This window comes from Mucor velutinosus (genome assembly GCF_035048745.1).
Source record: "Mucor velutinosus strain NIH1002 chromosome Unknown tig00001569, whole genome shotgun sequence".
Lineage (NCBI taxonomy): Eukaryota > Fungi > Mucoromycota > Mucoromycetes > Mucorales > Mucoraceae > Mucor > Mucor velutinosus.
Genome location: NW_027041921.1, coordinates 1,851,749 through 1,875,946, shown reverse-complemented (window position 1 = coordinate 1,875,946; position 24,198 = coordinate 1,851,749). Strand labels below are relative to the sequence as shown.

At 42.3% G+C, this 24,198-nt stretch overlaps 7 protein-coding genes across 7 annotated transcripts; 2 read left to right on the top strand and 5 right to left on the bottom strand.

The window, feature by feature from the left end:
- Window positions 1-87: 87 nt before the first annotated feature.
- Window positions 88-3,019, bottom strand: ATC70_012810 (uncharacterized protein; the record flags this gene model as incomplete). Its single annotated transcript, XM_064831980.1, has 4 exons — window positions 88-148; window positions 214-580; window positions 645-855; window positions 911-3,019. 4 exons carry the CDS (start codon window positions 3,017-3,019, stop codon window positions 88-90), a joined length of 2,748 nt encoding a protein of 915 aa, XP_064678260.1.
- Window positions 3,020-3,960: 941 nt separating this feature from the next.
- On the bottom strand, window positions 3,961-5,237 carry STT3 (oligosaccharyl transferase stt3 subunit; the record flags this gene model as incomplete). The annotated part of the gene is made up of 5 exons (XM_064831979.1): window positions 3,961-4,103; window positions 4,167-4,287; window positions 4,346-4,768; window positions 4,827-4,984; window positions 5,057-5,237. 5 exons carry the CDS (start codon window positions 5,235-5,237, stop codon window positions 3,961-3,963), a joined length of 1,026 nt encoding a protein of 341 aa, XP_064678259.1.
- A 1,060-nt stretch (window positions 5,238-6,297) lies between these two features.
- On the bottom strand, window positions 6,298-10,391 carry ATC70_012808 (uncharacterized protein; the record flags this gene model as incomplete). The annotated part of the gene is made up of 3 exons (XM_064831978.1): window positions 6,298-8,620; window positions 8,674-9,249; window positions 9,307-10,391. 3 exons carry the CDS (start codon window positions 10,389-10,391, stop codon window positions 6,298-6,300), a joined length of 3,984 nt encoding a protein of 1,327 aa, XP_064678258.1.
- A 3,325-nt stretch (window positions 10,392-13,716) lies between these two features.
- On the bottom strand, window positions 13,717-15,622 carry ATC70_012807 (uncharacterized protein; the record flags this gene model as incomplete). The annotated part of the gene is made up of 4 exons (XM_064831977.1): window positions 13,717-13,922; window positions 13,984-14,383; window positions 14,445-14,543; window positions 14,612-15,622. 4 exons carry the CDS (start codon window positions 15,620-15,622, stop codon window positions 13,717-13,719), a joined length of 1,716 nt encoding a protein of 571 aa, XP_064678257.1.
- A 2,329-nt stretch (window positions 15,623-17,951) lies between these two features.
- ATC70_012806 (uncharacterized protein) lies at window positions 17,952-18,779 on the top strand (the record flags this gene model as incomplete). Its single annotated transcript, XM_064831976.1, has 2 exons — window positions 17,952-18,263; window positions 18,318-18,779. 2 exons carry the CDS (start codon window positions 17,952-17,954, stop codon window positions 18,777-18,779), a joined length of 774 nt encoding a protein of 257 aa, XP_064678256.1.
- Window positions 18,780-18,884: 105 nt separating this feature from the next.
- Window positions 18,885-20,540, top strand: TTR1_4 (Glutaredoxin; the record flags this gene model as incomplete). The annotated part of the gene is made up of 5 exons (XM_064831975.1): window positions 18,885-19,163; window positions 19,219-19,297; window positions 19,364-19,431; window positions 19,486-20,100; window positions 20,157-20,540. 5 exons carry the CDS (start codon window positions 18,885-18,887, stop codon window positions 20,538-20,540), a joined length of 1,425 nt encoding a protein of 474 aa, XP_064678255.1.
- Window positions 20,541-20,634: 94 nt separating this feature from the next.
- Window positions 20,635-23,847, bottom strand: ATC70_012804 (uncharacterized protein; the record flags this gene model as incomplete). The annotated part of the gene is made up of 12 exons (XM_064831974.1): window positions 20,635-20,743; window positions 20,799-21,070; window positions 21,123-21,546; window positions 21,603-22,113; window positions 22,171-22,279; window positions 22,335-22,384; window positions 22,436-23,142; window positions 23,197-23,244; window positions 23,295-23,417; window positions 23,469-23,531; window positions 23,592-23,668; window positions 23,728-23,847. The coding sequence occupies 12 exons, from the start codon at window positions 23,845-23,847 to the stop codon at window positions 20,635-20,637; spliced, it is 2,613 nt and encodes an 870-aa protein (XP_064678254.1).
- Between the last annotated feature and the right edge of the window lie 351 nt (window positions 23,848-24,198).

The window sequence follows — 24,198 nt, the reverse complement described above, 5'->3', positions numbered from 1 at the left end:
TAAATGGAACCTGATTCCAATGGTGTATTGAAAAGAGAGAGAAATGTAAGGGGTAGAGAACGACAGAACAATAGACTTTTTATGGGTTTAATTAGCTTTTTGAGCGTAATTTTGGAATGCAACAGCAATGGCACTAGCTTCGACAGGGCTACAATCAAGGAGAGAAATGTATGTTAGTCATTGTATGACATATTCACCTCCAATACAACTTACTTTTGGATTTTTTTCCATGCTGCTTCGACTTCCAAGCCCTTGGCTTTGGTCTCCTTGCGATGAGCCAACTTGGCCTTACGACCTTTAGTGGGAACCACCTTTGCAGTCATCTCGAAGCTCCAAGAACGGAAGATTTGCACCTTGACAGCATCAAGGAGCATGAAGTATACAAGGGAAACGCCAAGCACAGATAGACCCCAAGGGTAACCACAAGGGGCCACACCTTCGTGCTCACCAAAAATACCGTACACAGAGAAGAATAGTGCAATGATCTGTGTACCGATAATGCAAACTGTGAATAACCAATTGGGAATGTTTCTCCACCAATAACCAGGCACACGAGTTGAGAAGATCACGAAATGAGGAGCTATAAGGATCAAAAGTTTAGCATTCAGAACACACACACACACCCACATCAGAGCAGAAGTTACCTGAGGAGATATGCAAGTACATGATCGAATGAAGCTCATTATCAGTAACATGGAACACGTCTCGGGCGACATAGAAATGGGCAAACGATAAAGCTGCCAGTAGAGAGGCGAGAACAAACGACAAGGTGAGTAACTGGCCAATACGCCATTTATCAGGTTTCTCGGAAATTTCAGTGTTGTCGATGGAAATAACCAATGTAGCAGCATCGTTCTAAAAGCAACCGGGATGTTAGATTGAGATCTATCAATACAATATATCAATTTACCAGCACACAGATCATGATCAAGAGCACAGCAGGCATGGTCCAGTCCTCAACAAGCGTGATAATAAACATGAACAGCAAAAAGTGGATAGTAGAAGTGATACGGTACAGGGCGTAGGAGCGAAGACGCTGAAAGATAGCACGCGATGTAATTACACCGTCAGTGATAGTGGACAAACCAGGAGCAAGCAACACGATATCAGCAGCAGAACGGGCAGCATCAGTACAGCCTTCGACAGCAATACCCACATCAGCCTTCTTGAGAGCAGGAGCATCATTCACACCATCACCTGTCATACCGACCAAGAGACCCTTGTTCTGAAGCAATTCAACTACACGGTACTTGTGTTCAGGGATCACTTGAGCAAAACCATCAGCACGGACACAGTGTTCAGTAACTTCTTCTTCAGACTTGTTGGGGTCCACCAAGTGATTCGCATCCAAAATAACACGACCCATGCCGAGACGAGCAGCGACTTCCTTGGCAATAATCATTTGGTCACCAGTGATCATCTTGACGTCCACACCGAGGGCATTGCATTCGGCAATAGTAGACAAGGAATCAGGACGAGGAGGATCCAATAGAGAGATCATGCCAACCAGTTCAAACTTATCATCCGTGCCAGGCAGTGTCTTTGCAACGCCAAGCGCACGCAGGCCACGACGGGCAAGCGAATTAACAGCGTGGACAGCTCCATCATCACCACCGACCAGCTTTGTAATGACTTGAGGAGCACCTTTAGCAACACTGAAGCTTTGGTTGGTAGCGAGATCCAGGATAGTAGCTTGAGTCATCTTGGTGGTAGGGTTGAATGGAGAGAACTTGGTCACCTTGTAGCCAGGAATTTCACGCGCATTTTGACGAGTTTTGAGGATATCAAGTTGACCTTCGGCAGCACGACGTACAGCAGACTCAATGGGATCATTGGCTCCTGGTTCAGCAGCCAAGTAAGAGTAGAGCAAGATGTCGTCCTCAGTGTAGTTATTGGTGAGCCATGGTTTGTCAAAGGTCAATTCGTTCAAGGTCAATGTACCAGTCTTGTCGGAACACAGGACAGAGACAGAGGCCAGTTCTTCAACAGCGGTCAATCGCTTGACGATGACCTGCTTTGCAGCCAATTGCTTTGCGCCGACAGCCATTGTAACCGACATGACAGTAGGGAGACCCACGGGAATAGCAGCGACAGTTAGCACCAAACAGTTTTCCAATACAATCTTCCAGTTACCCTTGGGCGTATTACGGAAATGGACCATTTGGTAGATAAACACAATGAGCACCAGGACAACAGTGGACCAGATCAGGACATTGCCGATTTTGCCGATAATTTTCTGGAAATGACCTTCTTCAGCAGTAATAGCAATCAAGTTGGCAGCACGACCAATGAATGTGTCTGTACCCGTCTTTGTGACAATAGCCAACTGCTGACCTTGTTTGATGATACTGGAAGAATACACGGTGCTGCCCTTCTTCTTGGCGACCAAAAGCGATTCACCCGTCAGGCCAGATTGATCAATCATGAGTTCCGAGTCATTCTCCTCGCCATTGACGCCAAGACCCAAAAGACGAGCATCGGCGGGCACGATATCACCAATACGAAGCACAATGATATCACCAGGCACCAGTTCCTTGACATCTACTTCAGTCAATTCATTGTCACGGTAACTTCTCGTTTTGAGAGCCAATGTCTGTCGCAATGCGTCCAAGGCGGATTCAGCCTTAGCTTCTTCAATGTAGCCAATGACAGCGTTGATGATGAGCAAAGCCAAAATGATACCAAAATCGATCCAGTCGCCTACTACAGCAGCAATGATACAAGAGATTTCAATTAAATAGGAAATAGGGCCCGTAAAGTAACTAAAGAACTTTAAAAAGGGATTCGTCTTCTTCTCTGGCAGTTCATTCATGCCAAATTTAGCCTGTCGTTCCTCTACATCAGCGCTGGTTAAGCCATGGCCAGGGTCTGTATGCAAGAGCAGTTCTAACTCTGGTGAGATTTCATCTTCATGTTCCACGTGTTGATGCTCCTCAAACTCTACTGCGTCCTTCTTTTCGTCCATGTTGTTATGTGGTGTAGGGTCACTGTGAGGTGACTCTGGGGTGGCTGTAGTCATTTAATGTAGTGTACAAACAGAAAAAAAGGTATATATTTTTACAGAGAAAGAGTAAACAAAAGAAGAGAGAGAAAGAGAGAAAAAGAAACAGGAAGAGCAGAAATAATCAGTTAAATACAGAGAAAGAGCGATTTCGGTTGATTTATTATTTTACGCAGAGCAAATGTAAATATAAGGGAAGATCCTCAGTGTTAGGGGATTATTTATTTATTATGACAGATGCTATGTTATCCTCCTAATGTGTTTATATGTATATATATATATATACCCAATGTACAAGTGTCTTGCATGGTACTATTATACTGCAATGCACAAAGACTACATGTACAAACGACGTAGGCCCTATAGTGAGGTTAGGATGGTACTTGTTATGTATATCAGCAACCTTGAAAATCATTCAATGTGTGATATAGCAGTAGAAATTTTAATGATTTTATTATTGCTGTTGTTTGCAACAGTTTATACTCAAATATTTCAAATATAGCAAACAGAAAAAAGGAGCCCCCACTTGTCGTCTGATGTCTTGAGTGATGATGATATTGATGTGGGTATAAAATAGCACATCTAATTCCCAACATACATTCAAGGGAGAGAAAGCGAAAGAGAGAAAGAGAGAGAGAGAGAGAGAGAGAGAGCTGCTGCCAGGAGAGACACAGCATCAAGACAGAAAGAAGGGACGTATATGAAGGGGGAGAGGAAAACAGAGGCGCCATTGTTTTTTTTTTGGCCCTTGCATTTATTATGCAAATTATAAAGAATATTGTATATAAATATATTCTGATTTGTTTCTTTTAAGTGCGTGTGTATATACATGGCGTAAAAGATAGGATCCAAAGAGTATACATAGGATGCCGGTGATATAGTCGCGTGTGTGTGTGTGTGTGTGATTGAATCATATACACATGGTGGTGGTGTTTCTGATGAAAATATACAATATGCTGCTAATGCTGCTGTTCATGCTGCTGATGTCCAGACACTGTGGAAGATTCCTTGCATTTCTCAATCTCCACATCAATGACAAACTCCCATAATTCGTTGATGAGATCAGGACAAGCCGTGCTGAAATCAATGAGATAGTATCCGTCTACAGATAGAACACACGGGTTACTATATCACTGCAAACTCATTCAAACACTTGCTACATTACCATCTGATGTTTTGATATCCATTGTACTAGTATCATACTTTTTCATGATACGAAAGACTTGACGTAGATGCATATCATCCAATGCTTCCAACAATACCTTGAACTCTGCCAAATCAATTGTCTATACACAACACGGCAGTTAATATCCTAGCTAGTTTTATCAAAAGGCACAATTTTACCTCGGTGTCTAGTACAAGACTCAAATCATTCGCTGGATCCAGTATGTAGTGAGGTGGTATACCAACAGATTTTTGTTTGTTTTGACTTGGATCTTGCTGTACGACTACATCTGGATGCTGTGGCTCTTGTTGTTGTTGCTGTTGCAGATCTTTGTTATTACTATCGGCAGGTGGTGTGATTAAAGAAGTAACTGAGGAGGCAGAGGGCGAGGAGGTAGGTGAAAAGGAAGAGGTTGAACTAATGGTTCTCTGTCGTTTGAACACATGTTTGGTCTTTTTACCGCTGGATTCCTCCTGTTGCTGTTGATGTTTGGGTGTAGGACGACGACGAGGACTGGCACGAGCACGGGCTTGCCGATCTTGCTCCAATACAAGGTCGATCATAAAGTCCTCTTGCTTGTATTCAGCGTCAGATCCAAGAATCTAAAATAGTGCATCAGAATACTCTAACCCGCACATGGGTGTACATGTCTATACATACTATCTTTCGCCAACTGGCATATTTCGATCTCTTGAAGTTTAAATCAAATACATACCGCTGCGGTGATGGTACTTGTGGATCCTTGAAGAATATATGTATCAGCAGATCAAATTCGCCCCATCCTTCTCTTTGCAACTGATAGGGTGGCTCTGTACAGACTGTAGAGAATGATGATTATGTAAGTGGGATGCTTTTGATCCATCGCGTTCATGCTGCAGACATGTTTTTACCTGTTGGCGGTGATCCAAATGATGCGTGAAGCACATATTCCACATGGTCAATATGCTCACTCAAGTCCACTTTTGGCACTTCCAAGGTCACTGTCCATGCTCTCCATTGATCTCCATTATTAGTAAATTTGCCTTTGATAATGTTTGAGCTGCAATTAATCTTGATACGTTTTTCCATCATGCGCGTGTGTATAGTGTTTACGGCAACCAATGTATAGAAGCTAAAATTCAAGGGGTCAGTTTGTTTTGCTTGTGTGTTTTGCATGAATGAGAACCTTTATACTTACAAACGGATACCTTTTTAATTGGCTTAATTGACAAATAGGAGTGTGTGAATGTGATGAAACCAAACGATGCTAAAACTGGTTGGCAATATAGATAGTAAAAAGAGAGAGAGAGAGAGAGAGAGAGAGAGAAAAAAAACGATGAAAGGAACGAGGAAAAAATTGCTATTGAAATCAATCGTCTCTTGATATATTTTATTCAACAGACAATCAATCAATGACAATAAGTCGGCTACACGTGATTCTTGTGATGGTTGCTGTCATATCATCAGTGTGGCTTCATTCAACAAATTCATGTATTACATCCATAACAAAATGTAGTGTTCCTGATTTGACATTCACATTAATTAATTATGTATGTAACTTGGATGGGTAATCCATAGAGAGCGATGTGCTTGTTATAATGAGAATTCTGTAGTATGACACAATGACATTTGTTCTATTATTCGTTGGGTAGTATCACAATCGCTCCCTGGTACATCAGTGCGAATTGTTGCTCATCGTCTTGGAGAGAATGTATTGTGCACTCAACTCGATTTATTCAAGCAGATCAAGCCAGAAGGGCAATCAAAATCCCTGGATTTCAGGCACAGCCTTAACATTCAATTTTAATAAATCATCCCCAAATTGCGTTACTAAATAATACTATGAAAGATCTATTTGCTGCGTCAATGCTGTTTCCTGTAATAATCAAGCTTAAACCTGCTGGCAATGCCTCTATAGAAGATAACGTGGTGAAATGGGTCAAAAAAAATCTTCTCAACTGGGTTTGATTTGCCACAGCTACCATTGCAAATTTCAGGGACGTCCATGATGCGTCGAAAGGGCCTGAAACTGACTTGTCTCAGGGCCAGGATCTAATGCTTTCTAATCCATGCATGTTTAATGCTAATTACAGATGTGTTTTTTTTTATTAGTGTTACTATACATGTATTGATTAAATGAATGACTTATATTCTAGCTGCTCTTGATATGCGATGAGGAGGAAGGTGCTTCATCGTCTGTAGTGGCAACATCCACTACAACATCATCAGCAAAATGAGCATGGCTGTGATGCGGCGCCGGGTCAGCCCAATTATTGCCTTGGCTACTCTGCTGGATCCAGCCCAATTCATGGTTTTCCATGGGTTCTTCACTCGACTGTTCCCTTGTCGTGTTGGCAGCAGGTTGCATGATTTCATTGATATCGTAATTTGCAGGTGTTGCTGTCGAATCAGAGAGTTGAACTCGTGCGGGTATGATACCAAGTGGAGTAGCAGACGCGTCTCCAGCTCCAACTCCTCCTCCAGAGTGACGGTAACGTATGCCATGTTCCATTTGCTGTGTCAATGGGACAGCAGCACTGCCGCTCGATTGATCGCTGTATCTTCTGTTCTGCACATCATAGAGTTCGTTCTCCCTGAACACGTCGACGCTCATGTGGCGTTCAGCAAATCGAGGCACGGGCAAGTTGTTTTCTTGAGCCAGCTTTGTACGACGATCCATTTCATATTCACTCCACTTCTTCATGGTAATGACACTGCTATCAAAGTTACCGCCTTCGCCGCCATGACCCTGATCTTTTTTGACGCCTTCTACCTTACGTGTATCACCCCAAGAGAAATCATCAAAGTGCCAGAAAGCATAAGCAGGAAGAGCGAAATTCCAAATAGGCAGACTGATCAAGTAGATGAGCATCCAACCCACATAGACAATCTTGCGGCTTGTAATGACAATCAGCACAGCAGGAAGACCTAGGATAAGAGCAAGCAATACCAGGGGAACAACAGCTGGGTTACCGAGAATGGCCTCAATCACCAGATACAAAGTGAACGAAATAGCGGCAGGCAGTGTCAACGTACCAACCAGCTCCATAAAGACTACCGCCTGCATAGAGAAGCAAAAAGTACCACAGAGATCATTGACCAGCAACAGTTCAAACAAGTTGTGCACAGTCGAGTTGATCCAACGACGACGCTGAGAGAGCAGCACCTTGAAGGTATCAGGCACCACGGTTTTACAGACAGCTTGAGGAATAAACATCATTTTACGGTTGGGAAAGGTACGCAACATCAGTGTAGTCAAGTAGCGGTCTTCACCCAGCAACAGCAAGTTTTTACGGTGCAGCGTATCCACAATATTCTCGGAATAGTGCTCTACAATATCAGGGTTTGCCAAGATGGGCACCCAATAGCCGTTGGGTCCCTTGGGCGCCTTGATACGATACATACAGAAACAACCCGGCAAACAGGTGACACCGCCAAAGATGGACTCAAAGGCCTTGGACTGGTGATGCGAGATGTAGTATTCAAACACCTGGATCATACTGACCCAACTGTCCTTTTTGTTGGCAATGCGAGTTTCGCCACAGAGACCCGAGATTTCAGGATCTTTGACAGCAGCAGAAATCAGTCTGGACAGAGCGTCAGGATACAGCTTGGTGTCCGCATCCACCATGAGACAAATCTCAAAGTTATCCGCAGGGACACCGGTGACACGCCAAATAGCGTTGAAAAAGTCGTACTCCATCATGGTCATACGCTCATCAAACATGACTTTTTGCAAAAACTGCATCAGCACAATTTGAGAGTCTCGCTTACCACGGTTACCAGGTTTAGGCGCACCTTGTTCCTCTTCCGTACCGCATTTGACAATGGTAATCATGGGGACACGCGATTGTTGATCTGGGGGCACTGTGTCATCGTTAAACTTGTAAAAACCAGCATAGACCTTGGCACAGTTGTTCCGCTTAGCACCATCACCAATTGCCACATAGGGCTGGGGCTTGACCTCGTCTGCAGGGACAACCAGATCGCGCATCATGCCCACACAGACATCGGGAGTGGACCTGGACTCGCCACTGCCCGTAATTAAACCATCACAGATGACCAACAGCATGGTATGGCTCTTGGGGTAATCGCTAACAGCAATGGAATCCAATGTGGTGCGAATGCCTTCTTCGCCTTCCGAGTAACAGGTGACAAGACACATGGTGTAGGCAAGAGGGTAGTTGAATGGCATATAGTCTGGTGGTGGTTGAGGCACACAGTAGGGTGAAAGCGGGAAGGGACATGGAGGTCCGTTTGCATACACACCACCATTGACGCTGGAACGATTCATGCTGGCAGAGTCGCTGCTGCGGCCATCCCACGAGTAGGAGGAGATGGCAGGTGTCATGTAATTGTTGTTGTGGCCATTGTTGTTCATGGTGGAGAACGAAGCATACGATCCACGATGACTGGGCGAGTTGAAGAACGAAGGTGTGGATGCTGAAACGTAAGAATCAGGGCGACTACCGTTGCTATGCACTATCGTGAGTCACCTTACTCCAGAGCAACCATACTCTCTACTTACTTTTTCCAGACTGGCATCGGTGGTTTGTCAAAGTCGAAACGATTCGGACCATGTTGCATGGGTGTAAATCTGGACGAGCGAGGGAAAAGAGATTTACGCTTGGCAGGTTGTGTTGCTTGAGATGGAGGTGGAGGCACATGTGTCACAGGCCCGTTTGTGTTGATGTTGCGTGTCCAGTTTTCAATCTGTTCCTCACGCTCTCTTCGTGCTGCAAATGAGCTTTCTTCTTCAAAGCTGCCCAGTTTCCATGACAGGAACCAACCGAAAATGACGGCCAAGACAAACTTGGCGCCAATGACAGCCAGAATGACCACCAGCGATACGTACAATACGATCTCTGAGAACATACAGCCCACGGACAAGGTGTCAATCTGCCCCACTCGAATCGTCTGTGATAAGCATTCAGCTTCCTCTCCCCACGACACACCAGATCCATGGTGCGACTGGATCACGTAGGTCATATCCTTTCCTCCCCAACTATCGCCATCTTTTAAAATGTGATCCACAAGTCCACCTTGTGCAATTTGGAAATGTGTTGTTGGCAGAGATTGCAATAAAGCCAAATTCAAGACAGCACTAGTAGGTGCAGTGTTAGTTTAAACTACAATACTCCTGGATCGTTTTTCTTTTTACCCGTTGTAGATCATCAGATGGTTGGTCGCATTGACATCCTCATAGTTGTAGTACACTCTAGCAATCTTGTTGTAAGCGCCGTCCTTGTTGGGCACACCTTGAGTCGCAAATGTGTTGAGCAGACTGGTGGCTGCGTCCGATGTGTGGCAATTGGTGCGATTGGTGTAGAGTGAAGCGTCGGGTGGTACGGTGTGGTTGGGGTTGAACAGTTGACAAGGAAAGTAATTTGGCTGTTGACCTTGCAAATCGACAAAGACATTATCACAGGCAGACACACGTGAAGGGAACAAAAACGAAGCGTCCATGCCGCTGCCGTTCATGGGTGGATACAGCACGTTCATGGTCTCATTACCGCCGTTGATGGGAGGATGGCCCTGCCAATCTGACAGACTGTAGGCCCATCCCTTGATGATCAGATACCCCGGCGACACTTCATTACCGTGCACAGCGACAGGTTGTAATGGACATGTTGCTGCTGTGAAACCAAATGTCAGAAAACCAACAAATGCCATGATGACCAAAATGACAGCAACAAGACCAATCTTTTCTCGCCAAGCCGTCTGTGCCTGGCCATATGGAATACCGCAAATCTTGAGCACAAATGGAGGGATCCAAAAGGTCAACACATAGCAATACAGCATCCACGGTCTTGGAAACTTGTCCCAACAGGAGGGCTTTTGCTCTTGCTGCACATAGGCAAAATCATCATCCTCAATGGCCTTTTCCTCACGACCCAATATGCTCTTTCCTCTGCGAATAGCGACTGATTTGGTGGTGCCTTTGCGGCTCAAGGCGCGCTGAGGCAGATTTCCAGTTTTGCTGGCTTGGATGGTATCCTCGGGTGCCTGACCTGCTGCTTGACGGTAGTGATATTGTCTATGATTAGGATCGATTCTCTCTCTTTCAGGTCGCACAAGTGACTTTCCACGCTTGACAGGTTGTGTAATGAATGCTTGAGCATCAGAGGCCATGGGTTGCTGCTGTTGCTGGTCCTCAGGGTCAGAGTTGCTTGTGGCAGAACAAGAAGAGAATTCTCGACTGAGATGTGGATTGTAGGTTTTTATCTTGTCATCGGATGGGCCCATTTCAGTGGAATCTGATGATGGTGTGTGTGTGTGTGTGTTGTCTCAGTTGGAATGATGGATTGTAAAGCAGGGTTAATGTGTGGATATCTTGCTCTGATTTGCGCCTCGTCTCTCCCTTTCTTCAAATCAGCAAAATGGTGTAAAAAGTAAAAAGAAAGAAAAAGAGATGAAAGGGAATCCCGAGAATAGACACAACAAAAAAAAAAAAAAAAAAAAGCTATATATAACAAGCGGCGCAATAAAAACGAGATCAGTTCACCAAGCATCGGTGATTCGAAGTATATTGAAACTTGGCAATGATATCAACTCTTCCTAAAAATAACGCTAATAAATGACCTGGCATTATATCATACATTGTCAATTTACAGCGTGAATACAGAGTGCGCCAAGATATCCATATAGCGTCTAACAATGGCAACTAACGCTGGCCAAATCTACCAACAACAACAAGGCGCTCCCAACAAAAAAAAAAAAAAAAAAAAAAAAAAAAAGGTCAACATCGTCACCTCGGTCCTGTTCATATGTTTCAATGAGCTAATATAGGGCCACTTTGATCTATGCGTAATAGAATATTCATAAAAGAACCACTCTGTTTTTCTCTTCACATTCCTGTCTAAATTTACATTATTTGGCTTCACTATGTTGCATGTTGCTAAAGAACAAGGAATGGCATAGTATATAGTGTGAATGAATGTATGAGAGGCTGCTACCCATCATTTTTGGCGGTTTCATACATTTCGTAGATCAGATTTCTAAAACATGAGCAGCAGCAACATGTAGACTTGATGAACACTGCCATCAAATCTCTGCGAAATGTCTTTATATAAAGGAATTATGGATGCAGCCACGGGTTCTAATATATTTGCAGCCGCTTTCCGTTTGAGATTATTCAGATTATCCGTCTATTGTCATTTGCTCAAAAAAGTAATAATTCAGCACATTGTAGCACAATATATCCTGATGGAAAAACATTGCCGCTGGTCCTCAAAATCGACATTTCCAATACTGTCAACATGACGCTTTTACTGTTATATGTGCTACTAATGGATTATAGAGCAATATGATATGCACTCTACTATCTATCATGCAATGTGCTAGCTCATTTGCATGGATGTGCCTTACTCTTGGATGACTCAACAACTCCCAGAACATGCCAACCAATACAGCAGCACCAGGTCAGTTTGATTTAGTAGTGTGAAACACAGCCAATTTGCCCATTTCTATATTCTACCAGTAACGATAGGTGTAACTTGACAGTGCTATATAGCTGTGCACCTGCTGACCTGAGGGAAGATGAACTCAAAATGTGTCAGTATGGTAGTCCCTTTGGATTGCCGAGCAGCAAGATTCAAAATGTCGTTCTTGTCATGCGATCAAATCATTCATCCAAATCTCGCTTATCAAATTCGGTTCGTACCTGAATGTGGCACGCCTCTTGAGACAGTGATTAAATCCTTGCACGCATACTACCTTTTGTAAAACGAAAAAAAAAAAGTATTCCTGCTACGCGTTGTTGGAATGTGTACGTGTCTGGCATAGGTAACTTTGGGGTTAGAGCCAAATCGCTGTTGTAGAACTGCTTGAATAGGGCCTGTTGCTCTTATTGCGATAGCCAAGCTTCTTTGATTCTGATGAAACGCATTGTATTCGTTAACAAGTCTGATTTACATAACCTAAGCCCCTCGTCATCAGAAGATGCTACAAACGACAGAACGCTCATCATTCGCGGACAGTGGATCAAATCCAGCACCACGTACAAATGCATGACACTATCAAGATTGAAGGTGCAGTAGGTTAACAACTAACCGGTATTTGAAACATAAAAAAAGTAGACAAACAAGTCATATATTTTCAAAATTTTAAAAAATTGTGTGCCGTACAAGGTGAATAAAACCATCGGCAAAGTCGGCAATGGGGAGAGGGTTTGGGAAAAACTTAACGCGTCTAATTCAACACTTGAGAGCATTGATTTATAGGGGGGTTTTTTATCGTAGCGAAGCAAAGATGCAAAAACGTAGTGTTCAAGCAGCAAATTCGGGTTTTCATTTCCATTGTTAATAAGCTTACCAGCAACATAACGCATCAAAATTTGCATGAATCAGCTTTACCAAAACCAATATGTCTTCTATTAGAATTAAAAATTGCTCAAGCTACAGAATTGCTTTTCCAGTAAATGGCAGCTACCAAAGATGTGATTTATGCCGCGTAAATAAACTCTACAAAGCAATACATAGACAAATTTGACAGCTTTCAAGCCTTCATACCTCGACATGCAGACCTTTCTGAGCCACTGGAATAACTCTAAACGATTGTACTCGAGTCGTAGTAACTTTCTGATGTTTTTGCTCAATTTTTTGGGACCAAAAAAAAAACATGGTCAAAAATCGACCAAAAAGCATGAGATATACCTCATATTTTTTTTACGAAAATCAAACGATCGCGTTTTTGTCCTAAAAAAAATGAAGACTTTTACTATGGTATATTTTGAATCAAAATGTTTCTCTTGATCCAAAGCAACCTCTGAAACCACTTTTATGAGGTTTTCATATGCAAAATAAGGCTATTTTCGCTAAAAACCTCATTTCATATTTTATTAAATTGCTCAATAATTTCAGTCAAAACACTTATTACAGTTAGCACCATTGGAAACGCTTCGAAAAGTACTTCAAGAATGTATTAGGAAGCGTAGGGTGATTATTACAGTTTATATAGTCGAACATCACAAAATAGATTAACAAAGTCGAAAAAAGACAATATCTGTCCAATCTTGAACAGAAAAAAATTAGCTGAGTTTGAATCAATTTTGGCGATGGCATTGCTGCTGGCTGACCTAAATGCCTTTCAGTTGATGACAATGATGATTGTGATGCTGATTAAATGGGGATCATGAAATTGAAAGGACAGTTTCTTAGTGCAAATACTTTTTTTTGGGGGGGCTTTGCCTCATAAAGGTGTCTTTTCCAATGACAATATCTCAAAAAAGCCGCTGTAGATCGGATAGAAGTCCTGTATTTACACATGGCCAGCTTTATGTCGCCATCTCAAGAGCAACATCAGCGAATGGATAACTCCCTCTCCTGACTCTGATATAGGCTTTTTTTTAAATGTTAATTGATTGTTTAAAATCTACTTTATGCCAGATTTTTATTATCTCTGATTTGAAATGTCTTGGGCGAGAGCCCACAGGGCAACACCGTCATCAAGCTTAGCGAGATTGATCGGCTAGTTCTGGCTACACGTGTGAAATGAATGCATAGGGTTTATTGGAAACAACTTGAATATTTACATTGATTGGTATATAGGATTAGGTGGATTACGATGAAAATCAAGATGCTGGCTGGTCAACAGTTAATAAATTGGATGTAGATTGCGTACTGAATAAATAAAAAGACGGTGAAAAGAGTGATTTGGATATCTTTTCTTGCACCATGTTCATGGCGGCTGCTAAACCACTGATGATGCTCTTGGCCACGACTAAATCGTGTGCGTTTGATGAATCTTGTCGTGGGATGTGCGTATGCTTTAGTAGATCTAAAACGGATGAGTACCAGCGCCTTGTATATTGTACTCCTTTGAGCAAAAAAAAATTCACCTTTCAGTAATAGCTCGTATCGCGGCACTCTTTGGAAAGGAGCAATCAAGTAATCTGCTAGCCCTAGTCGATTGTTCTCTTTTCTGCAAGTCTTTGATTCGTGGTCAATTTTGATGGCGTATCCAGTATTGCTTGCACGTCGGATGGCCTTCATATGGCCTTGATAATGGATGGCGTATTTCAGAAATACAGCGAAGTCGTCTTCCATGTCCTTGAATATTTGACCGATCGCTGTGCCAGGGCTGCCACCAACGTCATTTGCATAAATTTCTAATTTACCAAGGAGCTTTTCCGACAAAGAAATGAGATCAGGCAGATGATAGAATAGTACATGAACATCGGCTGGTTTGACTAAAGGGACTCTAGATCGAGAAGCAGTTTGCATAGGTTCCATGTAGTTCTATGCGTATATTCAATTCTAGTAACTATTTCAATAGTTGTGGAAAGAGGAAAAGACTTACAGAACGAATAAACATTAGAAATTGATAATAGGACTTTTCTGTGTAATAGAGTTCACTGATTATAAACCGAGCTACAGCTAAATCTTTCTCTGTAAGGCACTGTAAACACATTGCAATTTAAATTAAATCGTCAACAGGGCCATGCAATCATTCTTCTTGTATAATACCTTGGTTGCCTTGTCTGGCTGCTGTCGTTGTTGTTCTAGAGCTATCGTCATTTTTCTCTGTGTCATTAATTGTTCTACAGTAGTATGCCACATTCGGATTGCCTTTGATTCCTTTTTGCGAAACTCTGATTTACCAAAGATGGATTTCATGTCCAAAGAACTGGATGAGGATGAGCTCTGGCTGTGAGATCTATCTTGATTTGCCTTTTTAGCAGTAGTGGTGGTGGTCTTGGTAGAAGTAGAGCCACGATTATTTGTAATTGGAAAAAAGGAGGAGGAGGAAGAGCAGGGGATAGGCTTTGCTTCCATCATCATCATCATCATCATCATCATCGTTCTATTTCCTTGACTTTTGCTTCTTCTTGTTATCATGGCATTCTTATCATACTTCATTTCATCGGCCGATAGCCATGGTCCTGATGCGCATGTGGATGGCGTAATCGCTTCCTCTTCTTCACTGCAACTACTGCTGCTGTTGTTGCTAGCTGAACTCTTTGAGTAGGTTAGATTGAATCGATCATTGTTGTCGTTAAAAGTAGACTGTATAGGTGTCACGGGCGTGGAGGTGGATGTTGGTTTTTTGCTTGGTTGTTGTTTGCTTTGCATTATATTCAGGGGTGGTAAATCACCATGGCTACTGCTTCGATTGATCTGGATATCTGGAACAGACCGTGATGCTTGTGGATCTAAGCGGGATAAACGATGGGAATAGGTGTTCTTTATTTGCATAGTGCAGCAAGTGTTTGTTTCGGCTGCCGCCGCACATGCATTTATATCTTGAAGTTTCTGATGTTGCTCCGTTGAGACATGGCTGCTCTGTGTGGGCTGTGGTTGGTCTTTTTTGCATTGATTTGCCAAATCTGGAGCTGCATTCATCTCACCACACTTTTCTTCTTTTTTAATGGATAATCTTCTGCGCTCCTGACGATTATCATCATTGCTCGATAATTTGTAGAGGATGGATCTTGAACATTTCTTGAGTACCACTAATTGCGATGATGAGAATCCCATAGTGTGAGTGGATTTCTTTGATTTTTTTTAAACGAGCGGAAAGGTTGACAGCCTTGTAATGGACAAAACGAGAGGATTAATGAAAAAAGTGAAATGAAAGAAAAGAACTGAAGAAAGAAGAGGTGTGTTGTCAATTGCATAGACTTTAAAATTGAGCGGAGTGGATGGGTTTATACGAAAACTATAAATGTTTCGAAACAGCCGTGCTCAACCCAACATTTTCTGATCATTGTTCAAAAAAAAGGGGGAGCCCTGACTGAATAAATGGTATCAGCTATTATGATATCAAGCGCATGCTCATACGTGGCCGTATGCTCATTCGATCTGCAGTTTACTACCTTTCTCTCTCTCTCTCTCTCTCTCTCTCGCTCTCTAGCCATTACGGGTACATCGAGTTTAATTGTGGGATCAATGATGAATGGGTACATTATGTTGAATGACGACATGCCCCGTGTTACTGATCCAACAGATATCAAGATAATGTACTCAACAACTTGGCTGTTGGCGCATATTCGACCAACTTGGCTAAACCGTTGAGACGCTAGTGCATCTATACCCATTAAAAAAAATATCGGATGAGTTCACGTTTGTCAATTGCATGTCAAAATACTGTATATGCAATGATCTCCGTCTGTTTTGATGGTGCATTAGCTTGATTCGCAAGATACCTTCACCCCTGGCAAACGTTTATCTATAAGGTGAAATTCATAACTTTGAAACTGAATGATAAAATTACCTGTAGTGCCTCGATTTAGATGGCATGGCGTTAAATAAATATGAACTGTAATTACTGAGGTTTCACTTGATAAAGATATATCGTAGAAGCATCACACCACAGCTAGAGATCGATTGATAAACGTAGCTGTACTATTTGTTTTGATTGCATTCAGGCATAATATATGTATAATGCTACCGTGTTATGAATCAAATTTCCTAAAAGCTAAAAAGTAAACGTTCATATTTTAATATAAGTGTATTGCTAATATATTACCAAGATTTCATTGTTTGAAGTTTGAGTATTACTATGTGAAGATCCTTTAGGAACAATTTGTATCTGTGTATTTGAATCTGCTATCATACAATATGCCCCACATCCGTTTCGATGTAAACAGCCCTTCTACAAGCAGGCGGCTTATCTGAAATGCCTCTTACTACTCAAAATCATGCAAAGCACAGCGAAAATTGCGTGTATTTGAGCAGCAATTTCTCGCGCTAAAAGTTGTTTTAGACCTTCACAATAGCACCAAACAGTTGTACTCGAGTAGTACTAACTTACTGACACCTTTGCTCAACTTTTTGAGCCAAAAAAAAGACATGGCCAAAAATCGACCAAAAAGCATGAGGTACCCTTCATAGTTTTTATCAAAAATCAAACGATCGCGTTTTTCACCTAAAAAAATGAAGACTTTTACTAAGATATATATTGAATCAAAATGTCGCTCTCGATCCAAAGCAACCCCTCATACTTCATTTCTGAGGTTCTAATATGTAAAATCTCGGCATTTTGGCCTTAAACCTCATTTCATGCTTTCATAAATTGCTCAATAAGCTTGTTCAAAACTTTTATTATAGTTGGCACCATTGGAAGCGCCTTAAAAAGGACTTTAAGAAAGCTTAAGGGAGTATGGTGTAAACAGCACATTTCATATAGCCGAATCTCGCAAAATGATTCAATCAAGTCGAAAAATAACCAAAAATTCCCATTTCAAGGAAAGAAAACGAGCAGAGATGTAAGCACTTTTGGCTGCTGGCGGAAGAGTGAAAAGCTCATGGTAGCTCAGGATGAACCTATTTCTTCCCTATCCATGGTTGTCCGCAGCTCCTTTGATGATTTGATTGGTTGTATCTACCTAATGAAAGGCATCTACAACATCCAATCATCAGAAAGCGGTCAAAAAATATGCAACATTGAGAAATGCGTCGGTATACAGACTCAATCAAAGCCAATAGCTATGTATCAAACGAACGTCATTGATTCGTCGAAATGAGTGTATCAACGTGCTCAAAATAGTCGAGGCTTTGTGGAAAACATGCCATGCGATGCTTCAAGCTTAAAAGGAGACATGTAGATTGTTGATTTCAGCATGACTATAGTGAATGATACAGATTGCATACATCATTTGCTCATTTTAAACTATACATGGCTTGAATTCACAAGAATATCGCTGCTGAACAGCCTGAGAACATGCTCACATCCCACTGCATAGAAAAACCTTAACCTTCTATTTTGGGAAGAGTGAATTTATAAATTTACAATGGCCGTGCTGGCATAATGACACGTATTTTTTTTTTTCTCTCTCTCTCTTGTTGACATCAACATTTGTAAGATATGCTTAGGAATTACACTGCTCTTCAACGCCAACTGGCTATTCGAGCCAAGGTCTCGATGATGATGCCCGCAATCGCACCACGCATCACTACAAGATTCTTCTCGGCATCACAATGCCATCATGCCACGGATGATGAAAAACCTCCAGTCCACAATAGCAGCAACAGCAACGGGACAGAAAAGAAGGATGAAGGAAAAGAAAAAGAGGACGGAGCAGCAACAGCAGCAACAGAGACGCCTAGCAAAGATACTACCATTACCTCGACAGAGGATGAGCTGAAAGCTGTATCGCTCAAATTGAAGGAATTGCAGGTAATTTGACCATTTTCTCCATCATGCAACATCTGACACTGAAATTATGGGCAGGCTTCCTATCTATTATCACTTGCTGATCAAGAAAATTTGCGACAACGCAACGCACGCCAAGTAGCCAATGCCAAAGATTTTGCCATTCAAAAGTTCGCCAAAGATTTGTTGGATTCTGTTGATATTCTAGACATCGCGCTTGAGTCTGTACCAGAGACGTTTCGCAACAAGGATGCTTGCAACCAGCATGAAAAAAGCGAAATCATCGAGCAATTGGTCAATCTATACACGGGTATATCCATGACAGAAATCGAATTAAAAAAGACGCTGAAGCGCTATGATGTCCAGGTTGACAACCCAATTGATCAGGTGTTTGACCCCAACAAGCATGAGGCTGTATTCCAAGCACCTGTACCAGGCAAAGAGCCAGGCACTATCTTTGTCGTGCAAAAGAAGGGTTATCTATTAAAGAACAGAGTATTGCGACCTGCTCAAGTGGGTGTAGCTGCTTCAGCAGAATAAAAATTGATTGGTTGAGGCTTATAAAGGGCAAACTGAATAAAAATTCTGCACATCCACATCTATCCTCATTTCTTCCACACACACACACACACACACACACACACAATGAGCTTTTCAGGAGACAAGTTGATACCAAGGGAACAATTAAGATTGCCTGATAGATACACTCATTTGACACCTAATGCGTATATTCAAGAGCTGATGAACTACATTGAAAAGTATCGACAATGGACAACGCTGCATATTGTTGATTTTTTGACGTTTGGTCAGTGGAATATTCTGGATGAGGAGTGGAGAGAGGCGCTTTTACCGCCTGATGGATCGATCAGTCATGAAGACTGGATAGACGCCATCATTAAGATTACATCGGGATCAGATGTGAATGTAATTATACCTTATGGCTCTCTTGAAAACCATGCTAATGCTATTATTTGATCAGGAAAATTGGCCTGAATCACTAAGAAGTTTCATCAAAGATACCAAAGACATTGCATTGCCCCGTATGAATGCTGCAGGATGTAGAGTATTAGCGTATCCAGTGAGCTTGTGGCTAGCATACTGACACGGTTGACATTGGTCATTAGCAGAACAAGTGAAAAGCAAGATTGAGAAGCGTATTCTAGCAGGCATGGTGGATAAAAAGATCCATGAGGTACTCTATCTATACGTTATCAGACTTTATGCCCTATGCTCATTCCATTGCAAGGTAGAACGCATGACACCTGTCATTCAAAAGATAGCAAAAGATCACCAAGTTCATTCCATTGTTGATTTAGGGGCTGGACAAGGCTATCTATCCCGATCCCTGGCATTCAAAAGTAATCTCAAAGTATTAGCAGTGGATTCTTCTGAAATACAGACCTGTGGAGCCAAAAAATTCGACCAAAAGGCTATCAAATTCCTGGATAAGGATGTGCTCAAGTTACACCATGTCACTGATTTCATCACACCCGAGAACGCTTCCAGTATACTGTCAAAATGGAGTGACAATGATGATGGCAAAGCACAAGACGAAAAATGGCTGTTGACCGGCTTACATACATGCGGTGATTTGGCAAGCATGATGCTGCGACTGTTCACATCCAGCCCAGAGATGAACTGCTTCGTCAATGTGGGCTGTTGCTATCACTTTTTGACCGAGAAAGACAAGGAAACGGACGATACAGTCGGATTTCCACTCAGTAGGACAGTGCGAGATGCTGGTTTCAAGCTGGGCCCTACTGCTAGAATGCTGTCGTGTCAGGCGCCTGCAAGATGGGTAGATCAGCAAGAAGAAACGTTGATGGCATATGAGCACCATTTCTTTAGAGCGTTGCTACAGGTAAATATCAGCTACATGCAATTCAAATGCTGGCTTACTGATACCAGTTTCTGTAGCTCATCATGGTTGAAAAAGGCTTGACAGATGCCTCAGTAGCTCCTGTCGTGGGTCGATTGAACAAAAAGAAAGATTTCACATCATTTCCTGTGTACATCAAAGCAGCCTTGAAGCGACTGAAATTTCCTGAAGATACCATCACATCCCAAGAGGCAGAAGCTTACTATCAAGAGTATAAAGCAAAACAGGCCGATAAGCAAATCACTATTTTGTGGACATTGAGAGTTCTGTTGGGCCCGATTTTGGAAAGCATCATTTTGGTGGATCGATTCCTGTATTTGACTGAAACCATTGAGGACAGCCCTACAAAAGGTGTTTGGTTATGGCCCCTTTTTGACCCAGTTACTTCTCCCAGAAATATCGTGATTGCAGCAACAAAATAGAGGCAATAAACTTGTCTTGTTAGAATGAATATTACTTTATCTAAAGTATGTTTGACAAAAAAAAAAGAAAAAGAAAAGAAAAGAAAAGAAAGCATTATGTGGGTATTGAGATTTGATCCAGTGTGTTTCGCAGTGTGTCGACCAAGTTGTTGAAGCCTGATATGGATATGCCTTTCCGAAGTATCTCGTCTAATGTGGGTTGGCTGCGTATCATTGTTAGTCATATACACCTTGTCAATAACCCACAAAGACACTTACGATATACTGCCATAATGTAGATTCACGTCAAATGTGGATAGATCGATTTTGGGGTAGTTGACAACATCCTTTGATTTGACTTCAAATGACACTGTAAACTTTGTTCTGCCCATGTAGCTGGATACGCAAATTTGGCACGAGAATCCCGCATCCTCTGGATCATTGACGAACTCCAAAGACTTGATCTCCACCCAAAACCTTCTCTGCACTGCGTCTAATTCATGCTGTATCATTCTTACACGGTTCCAATAGATGGAAATATCTTGGATGATCTGTAGCTAGGTTTTAATAAACGCACCCTTTGGCATGTCAAACTGGATTTACCTCGTCCATGTCCCAATTGTCCTTTGCAATCACCTGCAATCCATGCACCAGCTCTGACAAGGGGCCCAACTCTTGGTTTCGGCTCTCTAGCAAACGAATCAGCACAGCATCCTCGCTTTGACTAGACAGCTTTTCCTTATCAACTACAATGTTGACATCGCCATTGATGCTCAATTCAAGCGTGTCGTCAGGGGCCTTGGGAAGGCGGAATTTGTTGATCTTAGAGCATCGCCGGAACTTGTCAGCTGCATAAGCCAGATCACGATCAGTAACATAATGGTTGTTTGCTTTGAGTCTCTTTGCCAGGTCAATAGCATCTACCAGCTCTTGCTTGCGTTTCTCCAAGGAAGTTGTCTTTTCCACTAGCTGTGATTCTAGATCCTCCAACTCTTTGTAATGCTTTTTGAATCCCTCGATCGAGGTTCTGCCGCGTTTCCCTTTAATAACATAATGCCTCAGAAGCGACATGATCACACTTACTTTTGCTGTGCTATTTCCTCTTCCAACCGCGCTAATGCTTTGTGGTCAATACGATCGTAAGCTTGTTCCCTGCGCTCAGCTTCTTCGTGCAGTTGCACCACGGACTCGAGATAGGTGGATATGTCTGACATCTTGTTTGATACGTCCTGTCCAAACTGTGCTGCTTTTCCGTCGTCTTGCAGTAACTTGCTGCGGTTGGCTTGCAAGATATCTGTAAACTCGGTCAGTGTATTGCACCAAATCTTGTAGAATTCCGAAGCTGCTCTTTTCCAGGCGTACTTTTTCATAGCTGTTAATCTGACCCCCATTGCTTTTTGAGCTGCCAATGAGCCTTCCTTGTATTCTTGAAAGATCTGAGGATTCACCGAACTCACATCTTCGTCAATTTGGTCAATTCTCTCTTTGCATTCTCGGATGAACTGGTTTAGTTTCTGGCAGGACGTCTCGTAGAGCTCTAATTGGGGTAATGTCGACAATGCTGCTGCACCTTGTTCCGCAACAGTGGCCACACCTGATACAGTAGACAATCAGCAATTGGGTCGCATGGGTTCACTGCTCTTGTGCTTACCATAATCTGCAGTGTAGGTGGATCTGCGCCGTAAAGCCTTGACAGGTATCTCTGGAGGAAATCTGACGCCCACAATGGATAGAAAATCTGATAATGACATACTGTTGCTCTGGAATGAGTCTGTTAGCATGGCACCATGTTGTCTTTTGTCTCAAGATGCTTACAATGTCAGGGATTGAATGGTAAGTTTCTGGAAACTCTTCCTGCAATAAATCTACATCACGTCAGCCTCCACTCTGCATAAACGCGTAGTAACCTATATTACCATCCTCTTGATCATCATAAGCGTTGAAACGGTCTGTCAAATCTAGGGTCTGGCTGAGTCTTCGATCATGATATGGTGATTTATCATGCAAATAAAAGGTGTGGTGTGGCGAATACACGTCAGCAGCATCTCGTGCTGGAGATTTACGTAGGGGTGATTGCATTGTAGGCGATTGCATTGTAGTGAGGATTGGTATCTCTTGAGTGATTTGCATAGCATCGTCATCTGCCTCTTGCGAATTGGCTTCTGCCATTGACAGATCCTCTCCCTCCTCCTCTTCCTCTACATCATCAGTTTGATCTTGTGTGTTTGTGGGTGCATTACTTGTGGCTGGCACAGGCTCAATAATGGTCTGTGTAATCATCATGCTCTCGACAGTTGGATCTTCCAATTCCTCCTCTTCCTCATCGTCCTCTTCTTCTACATCTTCCATCACAACGCTTTGTCTCTGCTTCACTGTATTTTGTGCTACTTGCTTTTCCCTCTCTTCTTGTTCTTTGTCTTCCTCATCTTCTTCATCCTCTTCGTCAAAAATATTTCTGGGTCCTTTTTGATGCTTAACAGATAGATATTGTGTCAAATCAGATGTCCCATCCTCCTCTTCATTGTCATTTTGAACTCTGCTTAGTATGCTGGGAGGTTGTCCGCCAAATCTTCTCTTTGGACTTCTTGTATCTCCAGGTGGACTACCGAATAGGTCGGGCCGTCTATGCCATATTGCCATTAGCATCAGACACTTGCTTCAAACAGTGCATTTATACCTCTTTCGTTGATCGAGAGGGGAACCAGTCAATCGCTGAAGAAATGGGCTATCAGACAGTATGAGCACAGATTCGCATCGATGCCATCCTCTCCATACCTTGGTGCTTGATGAGCTGGAGAAGCAAAAACGTCTGCCATCAGCATAGTTGGCTCAGTTTCCTCAATAATGCTGGGCACATTTCTCATTGAGATATCCGGTGTATCATCTTCGTTGTATACTCTACTCCATTGTTATGTCGTGTTGCCATGGAAGCTCGGTGCAATGACTTACCTCAGATTCGCAGCAGGTGCAAAACTAACTCGTCTTCGCTCTGCTAGATGCCTTCTTCTCTGCCTATCGATATTATTTCATTCAGGAACCATACACTTATTACAGTCTTAGTTGCAATCCTACTCTTGTTCATGTTGAAATAATGGTGATTTGTATCGCAATGGTGTACTAGGTTCTTTAAGGATGCTTCGCACTGGTGACTAAATGGAAATCAATCAATATAGCGATTCCATCGTAAAGACTCTTTAGCTCTATTTACATGTATTTGAAAATATCGACTCTCTGAATTATCGACTGTCCATCGATGAGTCTCGAATGAAGATTCATATGTTCTCCTCGCTCTAATGGGAGATTGCATTGGAGGCGGTGTATGCGACATGATGTATAATGAAATGTTAATTAAAAGAATACAAAGCTCGCGTTAAAGCATAATGAAACCAGCTAGAGGTACACTTTTCTTTCTGGTCACCCTCGCACACACTCACAGAGCTACCAAATAAAAAAAATCTCTGACCTTTGATGCTGGAGCAGTCCATGTCGCGAAAGGTCACATTGATCTGATCGCTGAGGAATCGCTCATCACCTCATTCCTTAGGTAATGGCAGTATCTATTTGTATACTACATAAAATAGAGCATTTCCCAATTGCCTTTGTATATATAAACGTTAATCACCAGAGCAACATGCAGCTGGAAGCTTTTATCATGATATGCCAAGATGAATGGACTACA